The sequence below is a fragment of the Chanodichthys erythropterus genome, chromosome 13 (assembly GCF_024489055.1).
Source record: "Chanodichthys erythropterus isolate Z2021 chromosome 13, ASM2448905v1, whole genome shotgun sequence".
NCBI classification, from domain to species: domain Eukaryota; kingdom Metazoa; phylum Chordata; class Actinopteri; order Cypriniformes; family Xenocyprididae; genus Chanodichthys; species Chanodichthys erythropterus.
This window is the reverse complement of record NC_090233.1, coordinates 7,564,952-7,584,089: the sequence shown is the minus strand read 5'-3', so window position 1 is coordinate 7,584,089 and position 19,138 is coordinate 7,564,952. Positions and strand designations below refer to the sequence as shown.

At 37.9% G+C, this 19,138-nt stretch overlaps 1 protein-coding gene across 4 annotated transcripts in view; it reads right to left on the bottom strand.

Annotated features, from left to right (window-relative positions):
* gtf2ird1 (GTF2I repeat domain containing 1) overlaps positions 1-19,138 on the bottom strand; it is a 52,500-nt gene that overhangs the window by 14,272 nt on the left and 19,090 nt on the right. For all 4 annotated transcript variants that reach the window (XM_067407005.1, XM_067407008.1, XM_067407007.1 and 1 more), the window contains exons 8-14: positions 13,776-13,859; positions 12,544-12,727; positions 11,979-12,004; positions 11,543-11,660; positions 4,690-4,733; positions 4,507-4,587; positions 2,196-2,282 (exon numbers count right to left, since the gene is read on the bottom strand). In XM_067407005.1, the coding sequence (XP_067263106.1) occupies positions 2,196-2,282; positions 4,507-4,587; positions 4,690-4,733; positions 11,543-11,660; positions 11,979-12,004; positions 12,544-12,727; positions 13,776-13,859 (624 nt within the window). The remainder of the gene's footprint in view (positions 1-2,195; positions 2,283-4,506; positions 4,588-4,689; positions 4,734-11,542; positions 11,661-11,978; positions 12,005-12,543; positions 12,728-13,775; positions 13,860-19,138) is intronic.

Genomic DNA, 19,138 nt, shown 5'->3' with positions numbered 1-19,138 from the left:
AAGTATTCCTATGTGTATGATTTGATCAAAAACACATGAATTATACACGCTTTGCTGGAGATGTTTTGATGATTCAACTCACCTGTGTTTTACTCCAGTGACCATTTGTGTAATGCAAACTTCAACATAACAAATCCAGTGTTATTTATTATGAGTCAAAATGCTTTATTTGTGAGTTAATATGAACGCTTCAACAACACCAGGTTTCTACACCTGATTCATGTACAAATGATTTGTTTTTGTTTTTTTAAAGCCAGCAGTTTCCCTATTAATTATCGTTTAAAAAATTGAAATAAAAATAAAAATTAATCTTGAAATATATATGATAAACACAGTTAGACCAAAATTTATTCAGACACCTTGAACATTTCTTGAACAGTGTATTCACTATAGTTTAAAAAATGGTAATAAAATATGAAGGTCTCAGACTTAAACTTAATCTTAATTATGTCAGATAACACTTAAGCAAAACATGTTCACGTCAAAGTGTCTGAATAATTTTTGGTTCCGAATTTTTATTAATTTTACAAGTAGTCCAATGTATGAAGATTTTTTTGTGTATAATATGTCACAGTTTACTTTATTTTGCTATCCTCATAAATGTTCATAAATTATTTTGCTATCCTCATAAATCCTTACCTAAATGAACTATTGTGTCCTGCACCCACTAGTAAAAATATATAAAAAATATAAAAAATGTCTGAATCATCTTTTTGGTTAAAATATATATATATATATATATATATTATGTATAAAACATTAATTATTAAATACATTTTGTATAAACCACACTTTGTGACCAATGAATTTCCATTACTTTTCCGTAGTAAGAATAAAAATAAGGATTAAAAAAAACAAAAAAACATTTAGATTCAGACTGATTTGTGATTAGATTCATGGAAAAGAGCTAGCGCTGCTGTTGTTAACTAGAATGATTAAAAATCTTTTTCGTTAATTGAAATAAAATAAAATAAAATAAAATATTAGATGAGAAACTTATTTTATTGCAGTTAGTTGCAAAGGCAACATTTCTAATTTTCATTTAAGTACTAAAATTACTAAAACTAAAACTGAAATAAACTGAAAACTGAAATTAATTCAAATAAAGCTAAATAGAAATGATATATAAAATATTTTTAAAAATTAAAAAGCTATACAAATGCCAAAAGCAGATAACAAAAATGATTCAAACTTAAAATAAAATTAAAATTAAAACTTAAAAGATATAAATAAAAGCTAATTCAAAAATTAAATAAATACTATATTAGTATATAAATAATAAAATAATTTAGAGCCAAAATAGAACTGAAAAGAACCATATCAAAAGAATCAGACATCACTTGTTCACCTGCAAGGTTTACTCTACAAAAGAGCCTTATGTGACAAAATATTCTAAAGCATAACAAAAAAAGTTTTTTTTTTTTTTTGTTTGTTTGTTTTTTCTAGGCCTGGAAAAGAACTTTAAAATTCCCTGATTTTCCATAACCCAAGAATCCTATTAATATACATGACAGCGGTTGAGCGTTCATATCAACTCACAGTATATTTCTATATATTAGGGGCACTAACACTGGGAGTCTATTTAGGGAGTTCTATTGGATGTGGGTTTACTTTAGTGGGAGAACTAGCACAGCATGGGGAACAGGTTTCACATTGGATCTGACTTGGGCTGGGACAACTGTTTGGGTAACTCTGGGGTATTGGGTTTGGAGTTAAAATGAGAAATGTAAAACTCTTGTCTTACCACATTTCAACCTATGTTATTATCACTGGTTAAAATGTTTTTGTACATTAAGTGCCGCTGTCCTGTTTCGGTCTTCACAGAGGTTCGTACTCATGTACAATTCCTTTTGAGAGATTAGGACATGGTTTCTTCCAGTCTAAATCAGCATTTAATATCCCTGTGTTGAGCATAAGCTCACTGAAATGAATGTCTAACAAGAATGGACTTGACAGTTAGTTGGACTAACACGCACATGTACATATAAAGATTATGAGACGGGCATTCATGTTGTAGGAGGGCAGGTATAGACGGGATAGAGGGATTTGTAACTGGATGAGAAACTGGAGGGTAATATTAGAGGCTTTGATGTGTCATATGTTTGGGATTATCGATATACCACCGGAGGCAAGAGAAAAAAGATGGATATGGAACTACATTCAGATATAAGGTAAGAAGGCCAGTATGCTGTTACCTGCTACAGGCTCCTTGGGACGACAGAGGTCAGGGGTCACCCGCTCAGCCTGAGGCTCACTTGGCTCCTCTGTAGAAGCACTGGACTCTGAGAGTAGAGGATGAGAGAAAAACAGGAACAGAGAAAGACAGGGAGAGACGAATTTGCATGTAAATTTAAAAACATAATAAAAATGGCACTCAAAATGCATTTTATTTAGATAATATGATGTATTAATTGGAATTTGATTCTGAATTGTGAAAAGTTATGCTGATAAAATTGGTTCATTACTTTAGCAATACATTGATGAATCATCTACTATGAGGCCAGTGAAAATGAAATCGGACCCACTTTATATTAAGTGGCCTTAACTACTATGTACTTACATTTAAATTAATAATTCGATACAATGCACTTATTGTGTACATACATGTTTTTACATTTTACTTATATTTTAAAAACACCTGCATGTAATTACATCTGTAATTAATTTCTGTAATTACATTTATAATTACACTGTTGACCCATCCCTTGCACCTTACCCCTACCCTTAAACCTATCCATACCACCAAAGCTTTCCCTAACCTTACCCATTTCCCACCTCAATAGCTGCAAATGTGTTTTGCAATTCAATATGAACCCAATAAGTACATTGTACTTATTTTTTGATGTAAGTACATAGTAGTTAAGACCACTTAATATAAAGTGGGACCATGAAATCTCATATACTCACCATAGAAGCGTTTGATCAAAATGCAGTAATATACTGTGAAATTATATCAATATGAAATATATATTTATAAAACGGTTAGTTCCTATCCTTGATTCTGATTGGTCAATAGGTGTGTTTTATTCACGATAAAACACGGCTATGTCCGCTTCACCGAACGGTTCTGTGTATCACTACACAACACCCTTAGCAACCACGCTTAGCAACGTAAACTGTTCTCAAATGATATTGTTCATTGAAGCTTCCTGCATTATGTAGAAGAGTATTGTGAGAAAGAGATCGAGTGAGCGAGTTTATTACTTGCATTCAGATTTAGCATTTTCCTTCAGGTCAGTTCTATGTTCATAATAAAAAATCTGTTTAAATGTCCGCTGCAATATCTTGTCCTTTTAACAGTTATGGGGTTTTCCCATGACTGACAGCGCTGGTAAAAGCATTTGTCAGTTGCGTCTTGTTCCATGTTCAAAACAGTTCAGTCTTTTCAATGTAAAAGTCTTCGCCACTGACCATTAGCCACTCACTGCACAACACGAGATCCAGTGGGCAGAGACGGGTAGGTTTACGGACATGTAAATTGGGAGCAGTTGGATCTAGATCCAACCCCACCCCCTGGATCTCAAATTCTGCAGTGAGGACCATCTCCTACTGACTGACATACTCATAAAGACAATCTTCGCCACCATTTAATGGCATAATTATTTAACTTCTGTTGCTGTTCACGGTCAGGGACTATTTTTTCCGGCGGAAGGAAGGCTTTTAGTGAAAGTTTACTTCATGAAAGTTGCACTGATACATATTTTTGGCTTTAATATTTGTATTGTGTGGTAACCGTTTTATAAAAGCAATAAGGTACCTTATTGCTTACACATATATATATATATCTACAGTTTATATCTACTATACATATACAGTTCCATGATATGACATATTTCCAAGTGAAATAGGATACTAAATGACAGACAAAAACAGTCTGGAATTAATTTGATCTATCATGGATTTGATTGACATGTGTTTGGAATTAGATTCAGAGTGGTTTGAGAGATGGAGAAAGTACAGTATATTTTACAGAAAGATTGTAAAAAAAGTTGAACTGATGAGGCAAGCATAATGAGACTCCGCATATTTATTAAATAAAATGCATCTTTAAATAAGGATGGAAAGTAGAGAGGAGGTAAAAATCACATTTGGCCAGAATGATGTTTTTCAACACTGTTAATGCAGCAGTTGAGGTCAAATTTGCAGTTTATATATGATGTTCCTTCAGTTCACAGTGTTTAGCCAATGAATGTAATGCAAAATGGCCTGCCTGTCCTCAAAGGCTCAGATCACTGCACAGCATGGTGCAAAATGAGAGCAAATATTTTTAAATCAGAAGGCAACCATCAAAGACAAACTTCCTCTCTGTGAGTAAGTGAAATATGCTAATGCATTCCCATCCAGTAGACCTACAGGGATTTCATGCTGCTTTCAACTCACAACTTTATTTAAATTTCTGCACAAATGATTAACAATAGCGCAAAAAAGAGGACAAAACTTGATGTACCAGGCCCGAAATATTAAAACTCTCAGTGTGAGGCTTACTGTGTGACTGTGAGACCATACCTGGCACTGTCACCTGGATAATTTCACCATCTGGGGGTTCTGTTTTGATCTTTTTCAAAGGCAGACAGTCTCCAGATGGCCCTGAAAAATAAAACATAATGAATTATTTTACAGTTAAAATAAGTTCATAAAACTACAGGGCAGAAGCCAAAGTTGTATTAAAATGATGAGCGGGAGATTTACCTGCTTCACAATCAGCCAAAGGACTGACACAGGAGCTAGTCGATCTGAAACAAAAATATTAATAAGATTTCCATCTCTACTTTCTTCTTAAATAAAGGGAAAAAGTGATGCACCCAAATTAAATTTCTTGGCCGAAAGTGGAACTTCTGACCCACTAGGCAAAAAGGCAAAAATCTAATTTTAAATACTTTTTTAATAACTATACATTCTGTTAACCTATACATTTTTAAAATCAAATAAATCTCTGCAGAAAACAGAGAATGAAGAATTAAGACCCATTCACACCAAGGACGATAACTGTAATGATAAAGATATCTAAATGTAAAAGAATAGCAAAGTCCACACCGCAACTATAACAAAAACGGCACAGATAAACAATATCGTTGGAATCCCTTTCACAACTATTTTTTTTTCCAGCTGATGAAGGATAAAAACATTGACAGCCAATAAGAATCCATCCTGCTTTAAAGAGCCAGAGCAATAAAAGCGGCAAATGATAGAACCATTTATTATGCTTATATTAAACAGAATGATATTTCTTGTTGGTGTGGATGCTAATGCAGTTATTGTTATTGTTATCTTTATAGTCATTATTCTTTGTATGAACAGGCCTTTACTCATTAACTCTCTCATTGATTTTTTTATAATATAAGCAAGGCCTTAAATGGGATGTTAGAGTCTCTCACTGTCTGTGTACATGGGCAAGTACATGTTTGCAATCTTTCCAAGAACTAATATCCATGACAGTTATTGCTTATAAGGAAAATGTATGCAAATATGTTTCCTTTGTTTTACTAGGAAAAATGTAAAATTATTAATTTATTTTAGCGTTGTCAATTGATTAAAAAAGTTAACTAATTAATCGCACATTTTTTTCTGTAATTAATCACAATTAAAAACAGTTTTTTTTAAATATATATTTTATATTGTATTAACTTCAGAGTTACCCTCAAAATTAATGTCGAAACAACTTAAAGACAGTAGAGTTGTCAAAAGAACAGACTGTGACGCTTTGAGAGCTGTTGAGAGGATTCATAAACACCTCTGATTGGCCATTGTGGATATGTCTGGCGCTGCGTTCGTTCCGAAAGTTGAATAGGGAAGGCGTAGGACATACAGCGTAAGCTTTTTGAAGAATACGGAAAGCAGAAGTGCTTGCAAGTTGATCATTTGTGTTTATAAACATATACAGTAGGGCTGGGCGATATATCGCATGCGATTGTCACGCGCATTTCATCAGTAAAGCCGGTTCCCTGATTACCGCTAAATCTCCATCACCTGCTTTCAAATGGAGCAGCATTTAATAAACAGAGCCGTAGATCACTGACAAGCCACGCAATATTGCGTTCATTATCGAAGGCGATTCATCGGCGATAATGAACGCGATATGGCGATTTAGCGGTAATCAGGGAACTGGCTTTACTGACGAAATGCGCGTGACAATCACATGCGATATATCGCCCAGCCCTAATATACAGTTTTTTCGAAAATGACCAATCGTTTTGCATGATAAGTCCCATATTCCTCGTCTGGTATCCTTTAAAGCACTTTGAAGCTGCACTGAAACTGTCATTTTGACCTTCAACCTTCTGGAGGCCATTGAAGTCCACTATAAGGAGAATAATCCTGGAATATTTCCATTAAAAACCTTAATTTCTTTTCGACTGAAGAAAAAGAAATGAACATCTTGGATGACATGGGGGTAAGTAAATTATCAGGAAAATTTTATTTGAAAGTGAACTAATCCTTTAATTAGACATACAACATTACAGTATAACTAAAAGCTATCAATTTCAATATTTAATTTATTTTTTTATTTTATTTTTATTTAACCTTTATTTTTCCAGGAAGGTCCCATTGAGATAAAAAGAAATCTCTTCTTCCAGAGAGTCCTGGCCAAGATGGCCGTATTAAAATTTTCACATAATTACAAAACACATAACAAATTCCAAACAGATAAGGTAAAAACAATAACATTAATCCTATATCACCAAATTAATTAAAACAGCCACACACTTCATTCAATTTACATCGCAATATATTCTTAAACACATTCAAAGAAGGAATTCTTTCTAGTTGAGCATTAATTTGAAATTCATTCCACAGCCAAGGAGCAAAGTAGGAGAAAGCTGATTTTCCATGTTCTGAGTGTATCCTAGGTACTTCTAATTTAATGCCAATCGATGATCTAGTGCTATAGTTCTTTTTATACAGGCATAAAAGCCTAGTAATGTAATTTGGCAGCATACCCAACAATGCCTTTACTGTAAATACTAATATATGTGATTTCCTTCTTTGATGTAAAGAGGTCCAACCTACACGGTTATACAACAAACAATGATGTGTACGTGAACAAGCATTTGTTATAAAACGCAACGCAGCATGATAAATGCAATCTAATCTTTTTAATAAATATATAGAAGCATGCATATAAATAATATCACCATAATCTAAAATGGGTAAAAAAGTACTGTGAATAATTTTCTTTCTAGCTCCAAAGGAGAAACATTTTTTTTGCCGAAAGAGAAAGCCCAATCTTGGTTGTAATCTTTTTACTAAGTAATCAATATGAACATCAAATGCCAACTTCTCGTCTATCCATATTCCCAGATATTTGTAGGTTGTTACTCTCTCTATCTGCACGTCATCAGCAGTAAGAATAGTCGGAGCGGTGATCATGGAACGACTACGTGAAAAAACAATGTACTTAGTTTTATTCACATTTAAAATTAATTTTATTTTCAATAAATTATGCTGAAGAGTATTAAAAGAATCCTGTAACATTTCAATAGCTTGTGAAAGAGAGGCTGCAGCTGAATAAATTATTGTATCGTCAGCATAAAAGTGTAACTTTGCGGATTTTATTCCCTGCCCTAATTCATTTATAAAAATAGAAAAAAGAAGTGGTGCCAGTAAAGAACCTTGCGGGACACCCTTCTCAACTGTTAACACGGATGAAACATAATTATCTATAGCAACACATTGCGTTCGACCAAATAAATAATTTTGACACCAACTCAAGGCCGAGTTACAGAGGCCTATACTTTTAAGCCTCTGCAACAGTAAGCCATGATCCACTAAATCAAACGCTTTTGTCAAATCGACAAACAAGGCCGCACAATGCTGTCTCTCATCGAGAGCGGTGATTAAATCATTAGTAACAAGTGTAGTAGCTGTTATCGTACTATGGCCCGCTCGAAATCCTGACTGAAAAGCGTTTAAAATATTTCGACTAGCAAGGTATTCTTTCATTTGATCATTTACTATAGATTCAAAAACTTTTGCTAAAACCGGTAATTTAGAAATAGGGCGATAATTATTCAAATCAGAGGGATCTCCTCCTTTTAATAATGGCATAACCATAGCTGATTTCCAAGATGTTGAAATTACATTTGTGGATAGACTCAAATTAAAAATTGATGCAATAGGTTCAGCAATAATATCTGCAGACATCTTTAAAAAAACTGGTTCAATTTTATCAAATCCACCTGATTTCTTACAGTCTAAATTTGAAAGTAACTTATAGACTTCGGTGGACAATATAGGGGTAAATAAAAGAAAATAAATCTGATTTATTATAATTTGTCGTCTCATCAATTTCCTGTTCATCAGTGATCAACGAATTATTGGTACCAGTTATCAAACTAGCTGAAACAAAATGATTATTAAAAATATTAACAATATCAGCCTTGTCTGTAATTAATCTCTGGTCCACTTTTAAAACTTTTGGAAAATCAGTAGATTTATTTATCCCTACAAGAGATTTTGTTAATTTCCAAAATTTAGAAGGATCATTCATGTTATTATTAATTAGATTAAGATAATATTGACTTTTAGAACTTTTTATCAATTTTGTGCACTTATTTCGTAGAAATCTATAATTGGACCAGTCCTCATCACTATTTGTTTTTTTGCTTTAGACCAGGCTAAATTTCTTTGTTTAATAAGATTAGAAACAGATTCATTGAACCAAGGATTATTTTTTCCACTCACCCGATATCTACGTAAAGGAGCGTGTTTATCACAAATTTTAAGAAAGGTAGATTTAAAATAATCCCAAGCATCAACCACATCAGGTATAGACGAAACTAACTGCAAGTCACTATTATACACATCATGCAAAAAAGCTTGTTCATTAAAATGTTTGAACTGTCGTTTAAATATAAATCTGGGCGAACTCTTAGGCAACTTAAAATTTCTCACACAAGATATTGCACAATGATCGCTAAGGTCATTACAAAAAACTCCTATCGCAGAGAAAACATGAGGTATATTGGTTAAAATAATGTCAATCAAGGATGATTTGCTCATACTCTTTCCATTTAGACGAGTTGGAGAACTTATCAATTGTTCCAAACACAAGGAGTTACATATGTCCTTAAATGAGTCCGATGACTGAGACAGCCAGTCCCAGTTTAAATCTCCCATTAAAACTAAATCAGAGTTAGACCAACTGTGCAACATATCTGTGAGCAATGAAATTGCCTCACTTGAAGCTGAAGGCGGGCGGTAACAACCGACCACCATCATGTCAGATCCATTAAGTAAAGAAACTTTAATAGCTAAAAGTTCAAAACATTTTACAATACTAACTGACTCGGTACAAATACAATTCATATTTACTTTAATATAAATTGCAACCCCTCCTCCTTTTTTACTACGATCAGCTCTAAAAATATTATAACCATTAATATGCACCATATCATCTGTAATTGATTTTTTCAGCCAAGTCTCCGTGAGAATTATGATATCAGCATCGGTCGAATCTGCCCAGATTCGAACTGCGTCCAACTTATTTACCAAACTTCTCACATTGAGATGGAAAAATCGTATACCATTACTTGATTTTAGTTCCTCTGGTGTTTGAAGCTGAGCCAACTCTGGGCCTGGGTTGGGATGAATGTTACCTGAAAGCAGTAGCAAAAGCACAAACCACTTTCTCTTCGCCACCACCCTCGGACTGTTACCGCCACAAATAGATGTAGCATAATAGGTCAGTTTTCCATTTCCTCTGACCAAAAGGCAAAACAGTCTTTGTGGTGAATTATATTTACTTTTAATTTATGTGAACTTAAAACAATCTTCACATAAATCCATTATATAATAAATATTTACCTGAGGCCTTCTGAGTGTGTATCAAACTGCCAAAGTCACGCCCACAAGTGGTGAACCATTGAAATTTCAAAACACTTACTTGTCGTAATGAAGCCCCGTTTACTGAAATCATGTGACTTTGGCAGTTTGATAGACGCTCAAAACCAACATTTAAAAGAAAAAAAGATTTGTAAAGCTTCGAAGCTTCATGAAGCAGTGTTTTCAAATTGTTTCAAATTTCAATTGTCGCTTCATAACATTAAGGTTGAACCACTGTAGTCACATGAGCTGTTTTAAACATGTCTTTAGTAGCTTTCTGGGCATCTGAAAGTGTTAATTGTCTTTCTAGCAATGCAGGCCTCACTGAGCCATTGGATTTTATCAAAAAATATCTTAATTTGTGTTCTGAAGGTGAACTAACCCTTTAAGACCTGCTGCTGCCGAACGTGACGCGGATCTCATTTTCTCACAACTCTTTAACACTTTGATGCACAAGCTATGAAAACCCCTTCTAATGCACAACATGGGTCAAAAATGACCCGTATTCATTTCCTATGTAATTTCAATAACGGTTGAGTGTTTCTTTGCTGAATCTTTGAAAGAAATGTATTTTATCATTCCTTGGAATACCTGGAACAAGATATTTAAATAATACCTGAAATAAATAAATGATAAAATACATTTCTTTCAAAGATTCAGCGAAGAAAAACTCAGTCATGACTGAAATTCCATAGGAAATGAATACGGGTCATTTTTGACCCATGTGTGTAAAATTGATGTAGACAAACAAAAACTGTGTTTGTTTATAAAGTAAGAAAGAAAAAATTAACAATGATTTTTTACAATCAAAAACAAGATATTTAAGGAATACCTGGAATAAATGAATGATAAAATACATTTCTTTTAAAGATTCAGCAAGGAAACATTCAACCGTTATTAAAATTACATAGGAAATGTCATTTTTGACCCATGTTGCGCATTAGAAGGGTAGTGATTTTTATGATTTGATTTTGATTTTTATTAAAAAAGTAAGAAAGAAAAAATGAAAATGAGGATTTGTGATGATCAAAAACAAGTTAATTGAGGAATACCTGGAATACTGAATGATGAAATTAATTTCTTGCAAAGATATAGAAAATAAAAACTCAGCCGGGTCATTTTTGACCCATGTCATACATCAAAGGGTTAAGCTCATTTAAGACGTTATTTAACTAATTTAAGATACTAGACAAAACAGGCATTTTGCCTGTTATTGTTTGTTCAAGCTTGAAAGAGATCTCGTTTATGGAGCGCGAGTGTCGAGTTGTGTGTGTGTGTGTGCCACACAGACACGACAGTCACAGACAGTGCGTTCTCATTTGTCTTGCGGTGCTTGAATGGTTTAAAAGCATTTGCGTGAATAAGAACGTGATTATATAATGTAACGCTAGCAAAATAATGATGAAAAAAAGGATGCTGCGTTAATTATGTTAAAAAAAAAAACACGTTAAACTGAAATAATTAATTGCATGTGTTAACATGCAAATTATGACAGGCCTAATTTATTTATTATTCAGTTGTTTAATCTTTTTAATTTATTGTATCATTTATTGGCCTTTTATCCATGTCAAAGTTACCAGATCCGTTTCAGTAGTTTCAGTTCTTATTTTCAGCTAAAAATAGTTCTGTCAGTGCATCATTACAGGAAAACAAAAATGCAAACTATCTAAGAAAATACCAATATTGTGCTTCTGTGGTGATGGAGAAGGTGAATTGGTACCTGCTACTGTGAGTGTTGCTGACCAGCTCTAGGGAAGAGCTCGGCACCCTAAGGCCATCTGGGAAACCGTCCTCGGCACCATCCTGTTTGCCCTCCTCCTTAGCTACTTTACCAGCAGCTTACAAAGTATATGAACGGACAAGTTTAACATACACATACTGTACATTATAAAAAAAAAAATGCCACGTAAAATGTGCTTTATGTGGTAACATCTAGTTAATTCTAATCAATATTTTTTTAGTACTGAATCAACTTGATTATAATAGGTTACACCAGTGAATGTACTTTTTTAAGGGTCAGATGAGGTAGAAATAGCTCCTTAAGGTAACAAGACATTTTCACTTAGTTCAAAAAAAGTATAACGTTATAACAATGCTATGACAATGTAATAAGTGGAAGAAGGTGCCAGACAAATGCTGGTTCAGGAAACACCTACCGGTAAAAATCCGTTCATCAAACATTCTAAGAAAAGAAAAAAGAAAATTGTTAGTTCCTGTAAGACCAGCTAAACCTTATTAAAAACTGAAATGCTGTTTACGCATGTCTGGTGCCGAACAGCAGGAGATTTCCTCATTATGCCAAATCAGCGGCTCCATGCTGGCTCATGTATGGCAGTGGTTACCACAACCAGCATGACGCTCCACTTTGGATGCCTAGTGCTTCTCTGCCAGATGGCAAAGACGGCTACTTTTATTTTTTAAGCAAATTTAGATGAAGCAAATTTAAAAACTCAGTATATCCATTACCAATATCTGGATTCATTTTCAATGAGCCCCACAGTTAATTACATGACCAAAAATGAAAGGTTATCACTAATTAAATCTCTGACACCACCGTCACACGTTGAAATTGGAAGAGCTACAAATCACACCGCCGCTGTTTCAGTTTAACTACATTGGTAATGTACTTAATTGAGCAGCTATGTCACATAAAAGGAAATCTCCTTAATCAGGTCAACATTAGTTCTCAAAATAAAAGTATGTTCAGATGGAGCCTCGCACCTTCTGACAACGAAGCGGACAGCATGCCTTTCTTCAAGGATCCGTTTGAGTTTAGGCACACCGTAAGTGCATGGTCTCTTGAAGGGAATCTTGTCTGGAATTCCAATGATCTCAACCGCCTCAGGATCACAGGCGATTTTCCGGTACGGCACAGGAACCATGTGATCCAGGCCTAATGCCTCAGCTGAAATAAACATCAGTTAAGTGATGAGTTAAAGATGAAGTGTGTAATTTCGGCGCAACCAATGTTACCAACTGGAATTTTTAAATAATCCCCAACTGCCACTGGTCAGCCAACAAGGTGATCCCGCCCCAAATGCACACCATTGGTTGAGCCAATGTTGCTTTAGCTGTTTTTATAGCACCACAGAGACACAGTATTTATACTTTTCGAGAGGATGAAGCTACTAATACTGGTTTACTCTGCTATCTAACTACTAAACTATCAACATGATCGAAACTTTGCTGAAAAACCTATTGTACACAATCTACTACAGGCCTTCTGTCATCTGACTGACAGTTTATACTGTATTAGCAAGTAAAAGGGCTTTTAGAAAAATTCTATTCCGTCCCTCTTCAAGTTGTGGTTCACATCTTTTTGCTGTGAAATCTCTACTGATTTTTATAAAGTAAATGTAAGAATAAATCTTATATTAGTAATATTTCAAAATGAACACTTGATGACTGAAGCAACTTGGGTTGTTTGATTATCCATAGACCATTTTTAGAAAAATCATGTTCAAATTTTAATATCAAATGATACATCAGACTTTTGAGGAATGTTTATTTGTACATCTCTCGATCATCATTGTATAGCATTGCATTATATGTTTTGCCCCCACAATGAAGTTTTGATCATGTAACTAAGAATTTAAATGTCACTTACTAAGGCATATTATTGGGAGATATAGAGTGGCAACTAGTCAAGTAGTCTGCTATACTCTTATAAAGATCTCATTGATTTATATTACAAGCTATCAGAATTGATATATGAGCTCTAAATTTTCCTATGTCATACTATATGAGCCATAAAAGCGTGACGCATCAAATATAATACTCAGGAAAAAATATGTATGCAAACGGTTTTTTAGATTGTGTCTAAAGGTTCAATAAGCTGTGCATTTCTGACTAATATTTCATGTCAAGCTTCACAGGGTTAACACTGAAAAAAATGACACACATCAGTTTCTATCAATATGCAGTATTTTATGAATTCTGCACCGTGAGCTCACCATATCTGCTGTTGAAGAGGATCTGAACACATTCTCGAAGGGTGTTGATATCCTCGGTCTCCCTGATGAACGAATCCCATTTTTCTGTTCATGCAATACAAAACAAAAATATATCATTAACAATCTTTTATTAGTTCCCTGTTAAGGAAAAAGCTATAATGCCACAGTCTTAATCAACATTTTCTGAAATGTATTTGGATACATTGAGGTTTTCCTCTGTTCGTTTAGACATAGGAGACAATTAAGGCAGGTCCTGACTCTCTGCAGTGACTGAAGATTTCATGCTGATCTTTTGAGGGGAACAGACTTTGGTAGCCCAGGTGACCTGGCCAAACTCCCATTACTACTGCCCACTCTGCCAAGACCAGCCCTCTTTATGTCTCATACGCCTGGAGCCATATCTAAACAAATACCACCGACACATTGTGGATCATTAGATATTATTAATTAATTTACAGAGAGATGAAATTATACATTAGCTGTGTTTTCTTACTGCGAGAATATTATATATATATTATTTACTCACTGAATCATTTCAAACCCATATGCTGTTATTTTCTGAAGAATCTTAATGCTGCTTTTTTTTTAAAAACTAAACAGTTTATTTGTAAGCATGTCAATATGTCACGCTTCAACAAAGACTAGTTTGCTATATTCCCTCTATAAAAGCTCTGAAATGGACTGCGAAAGGTTTTATTACACTATCGATTTGTTTCTGCACATTTCAGGTAGTTTTCCCAAAAAAAATTTTCTCATGCACTGCAGCAGAAATCACCTCAATAGCACTTACATACACCACACTTAACAGTTTTATTGAAATTGTTTAATGCAGCATTCTATATATATATGTGTGTGTTTTAAATATTAAAAAATATATCATAGAGTTGTTTGTGGTGGGGTAAATTAAACACAATATGTGGTGACGTCACAATCATGTTGCATTGTGAGTTATGGAGCTGCCTGGTCAAAAACGAGGGAGCAAGGGTCTGTCCATATAAACTTCCCTTGTCCACTTCACATAGTGGAACACACTTCAAAATGGTGGCAGGGATTCCCCCGAGGGGAAGTGCTTAGGGAAGTTTGCAAGTGCGTGTCTTAAACTGGAGTGGAACACAGACTATGTATAGATATGTTTACTTGCAAAATCTCTCAAATGCATAAAAACATCAATTAAACAGATTAAGAATAATATCTCATGTATCATTACATTTACCTCAGGCAAGTCATTAAGTGTCCACAGCATGCTAGTTTACTAGAGAAATGAATTCTAGAGGGGAGTAATTCACTATATTTATATAGACTCTATTTGTCACGACTCCTGGGTGATTTATGGTGCGTGTGTGTGTATGTTTATTTACTTACCTGTTGGTGGCAGTTCCTCGCGTGTGCACTAGCCCCTCCCACTCGTTTCGGTAAGTGTTCACCTGTTGTGTCTCATTAGCTGTTTTCTTTAAGTAGCACGCTGTCCTGTCCTTCGTCGCGCGCTCATTGTCTTGGTTGGTCACAGTCACGCTGTCTGGTCCAGTTATTCATTTTCTCTCAGTTTCTGTCTCTGATTCAGTCGCCGGCATCTGGAGGTTTGCCTTTGCCCGGAGTTCACACGTCTGTGAGTGTTCGTGAAATCGACCTCGAGTGAACCCTGCCTTGTTTTCCGGTGAAGCTGGTGCGCTTTGTCTTTAGGCGAGATCCAGTCTCCTCCGGGTTGCGGTGAGCTGTCTCTTTCTTTGCTGGTGTGTATCACTTCTTCAGTCATCTGTCGTGTGAGGATTTCTCTCCGGTCACTGACCAGAGTGGATTACATCGCTGGACGCCGCGTGTGGTTCTTCACCTGTGAACTGTTACTGTTGTGCTTTGTCTGACCCTCGCTCTATCTCTTCAAAATAAACACCGTGAACTTGCATTTGACTCCGAGACTTCTTCTGACAGAATGAGCGCGCCACAGATGGAGTCAGCGAGTTCGGAGGGTTCGGATTCCGTGCAGACCGCACTTCATCAGCAGGGAGCGGCAATTGAACGGCATTCGTCAATGTTGAATGCAGCTGCCAGAGACTTTCGTCTCCTGTCTGAACAATTTACAGAGCTCAGTACCCGGGTTGAGCAGGTTGTTTCTCCGCTCGGTGAGCGTCTTTCCTCTGTACCCGCTGAGACTACATTTGCAGACCGTGAGCCACACGCGGCGACACCTCCGTCCTTCGATGGCGACCCCAACACCTGTCGGGACTTCCTACAGCAGTGTGCCCTTGTTTTCGCTCTCCAGCCCCGGCGTTTCGCCACTTCTACTACTAGGGTGGCTTACGTTTTAACACTACTCACCGGTAGAGCGAGACAGTGGGGAATGGCTGCATGGGGGGCCAGGGCTCCGTGCACGATGTCGTTTGAGGCTCTCGAGACGGAGATGCTGAGTTTGTTTGATCGATCGCTTCGCGGGGACATGGCAGCAGCCGAGCTGGTGAGGCTGCAGCAACGGACCTCTTCCGTCACAGACTATGCCATCGCGTTCAAAACGCTGGCTATTACCTGCGGCTGGAATGACGCGGCACTTCGGGCTCAGTTTCTCGAAGGTCTCAATCCTGCCATCCAGGACGAGGTCGCTGCAAGGGACCCCCCAGCATCTCTCGAGACGGCAATCGACCTGGCGTTGAGGATCGAGACTCGCCACCGTCAACGAGACCTCCGCCGATCATTTCGACATCTTGCCGTCTCTGAGTCGGAGGATACCACCGCATCGTCATCTTTTCAAGCGGAGGAGCCCATGCAACTGGGCAAGCTCCGCCTTACCGCTACTGAGAAACAGCGTCGTCTGTCCTGTGGATTGTGCCTGTATTGTGGTAAGGCGGGGCACATCGCTGCTGCATGTCCGGTAAAGGTACTGCCCGCCGATGACTTCGGGAGTTTCGGTGGGCGTGTCGTCATTAAAGTCTCCCGTAAGCTGCACTACACTACCTGTAATAGTGAACTTTGAACTGACTTCTTTTCATTCACAGGCGTTGTTGGATTCTGGTGCGGAGGCAAGCTTTCTAGATGCCGCTTTGGCCTCATCGTGGGATATTCCCTTTATCCCTCTGTCTTCCTCTCTCTCCGCCTGGACTTTAAAGGGTCAGCATATGGCTGTTATCACCCATCGCACACCCCCTGTGAGTTTGTTTGTCTCTGGCAATCATCGTGAGGAGATCGAATTTTATTTGTTAGAGGATTCTCAATCTCCAGTCATTTTAGGTCATGACTGGCTGACCAAACATAACCCTCACGTTGATTGGCAGAACGGTGTTGTGTTGTCTTGGAAGTCTTCGTGTCATGTTTCATGTCTTGGTCCTGCTCCTTCTCCTGTTGTCCGTTCTTCTTCTCAGGTTCCGGCCGTTGATCTCTCGGGAGTCCCGGCGGAGTACTTCGATCTGTATCAGGTGTTCAGTAAGGCTCGGGCTACTTCCCTACCTCCTCACCGGTCGTATGATTGCGAAATCAAACTTCTCTCAGGTACTTCTCCGCCCAAGGGTCGTATATTTTCCCTTTCTAAACCAGAAAGAGAGGCTATGGATAAGTACATCAATGAAGCTTTAAATGCCGGTCTCATTCGCCGCTCCTCGTCTCCAGCTGGTGCTGGATTTTTCTTTGTTAAAAAGAAAGACGGTTCTCTTCGTCCGTGCATTGATTACAGAGGGCTGAACGACATTACTGTTAAGAATAAGTACCCCTTGCCTTTAATGTCGTCAGCGTTCGAGTTGTTACAGGGAGCGCACGTGTTTACCAAGTTAGATCTGCGCAACGCTTATCACTTGAGTACGCATCAAAGAGGGCGATGAGTGGAAGACAGCCTTTAATACACCATCAGGGCACTGGGAATACTGCGTTTTACCGTTCGGCCTTTGTAACGCACCAGCTGTCTTCCAAACCATGGTCAACGAAGTGCTGGGGGACATGATTAACAAGTTTGTCTTTGTGTATCTTGATGACATTCTCATCTTTTCTCCCTCTATGCAGATACACACCCAGCATGTTCGCCAGGTTTTACAACGGCTTTTAGAGAATCAGCTCTTTGTTAAGGCGGAGAAGTGCGAGTTCCACAAGGAGTCGGTTTCGTTTCTGGGTTTCGTCATAGCCGAGGGAGAGATTCGTCCCGATCCCGCTAAAGTTAAAGCGGTCGCCGAATGGCCAGTGCCCGACACTCGTAAGGAGCTTCAGCGATTTCTGGGTTTCGCCAACTTTTACCGGCGTTTCATCAGAAACTTTGGTCAGATCGCTAAACCTCTTACCGCTCTCACTTCTTCTAAAGTGTGTTTCCATTGGGATAAGGAGGCTCAGGTAGCCTTTGATGAATTAAAGTCCCGTTTCATCTCTGCGCCTGTTCTTTCTATTCCCAATCCGGCTAAGCAATTCATAGTGGAAGTGGATGCATCTGATGTCGGGGTAGGCGCCGTTTTATCTCAGCGATCTCCCGTTGACGGGAAAGTGCATCCGTGCGCTTTTTCTCTCACCGGTTAAACCCAGCGGAACGAAATTACGACATAGGTAATCGGGAGCTGCTGGCGGTTAGACTCGCATTGGGTGAGTGGCGTCACTGGTTGGAGGGAACCTCGGAGCCCTTTCTGGTCTGGACGGATCATAAAAATTTGGAATATGTCCGTTCAGCCAGAAGATTAACATCTAGACAGGCTCGCTGGGCACTTTTTTTCGACCGTTTTAACTTCACCCTCTCGTACCGGCCAGGTTCTAAAAACACTAAACCGGATGCTCTCTCCCGTCTGTTCGAAGGTTCTGAGTCTGAGCGGACCGAAACCATTCTTCCGGAAGGGAGAGTGGTCGGTGCCCTCGTGTGGGGAATCGAGCAGCGGGTGAGGGAGGCCGGCCGAGGGGGAAGTTCCGGAGGGGTGTCCGGCGGGTCGTCTATGGGTTCCTGAGCGTTTACGTTCCGATGTCATCCGGTGGGGTCATGAATCCAGGTTTGTCGGCCATCCGGGAGTTCGGAGAACGTTGGCTGCCATCCGTCAACGGTTCTGGTGGCCTTCCATGACTACGGACGTCAGACAGTTTGTATTAGCCTGTTCAGTCTGTGCTCGTAACAAGACTTCTAATCAACCTCCCGCTGGTTTGCTCAAATCTTTGCCCGTGCCCTCCCGCCCTTGGTCTCATATAGCCCTTGATTTTGTCACCGGCTTACCGGCGTCTGATGGTAACACTGTCGTATTGACTGTGGTGGATCGTTTCTCTAAAGCGGTTCATTTTATTCCCCTACCTAAACTCCCTTCTGCCAAAGAGATGGCTCAGGTTTTGATTATTCACGTCTTTCGGTTACACGGTATTCCGACTGATGTAGTTTCAGATAGGGGTCCTCAGTTCATCTCTCGTTTTTGGCAGGAGTTTTGTAG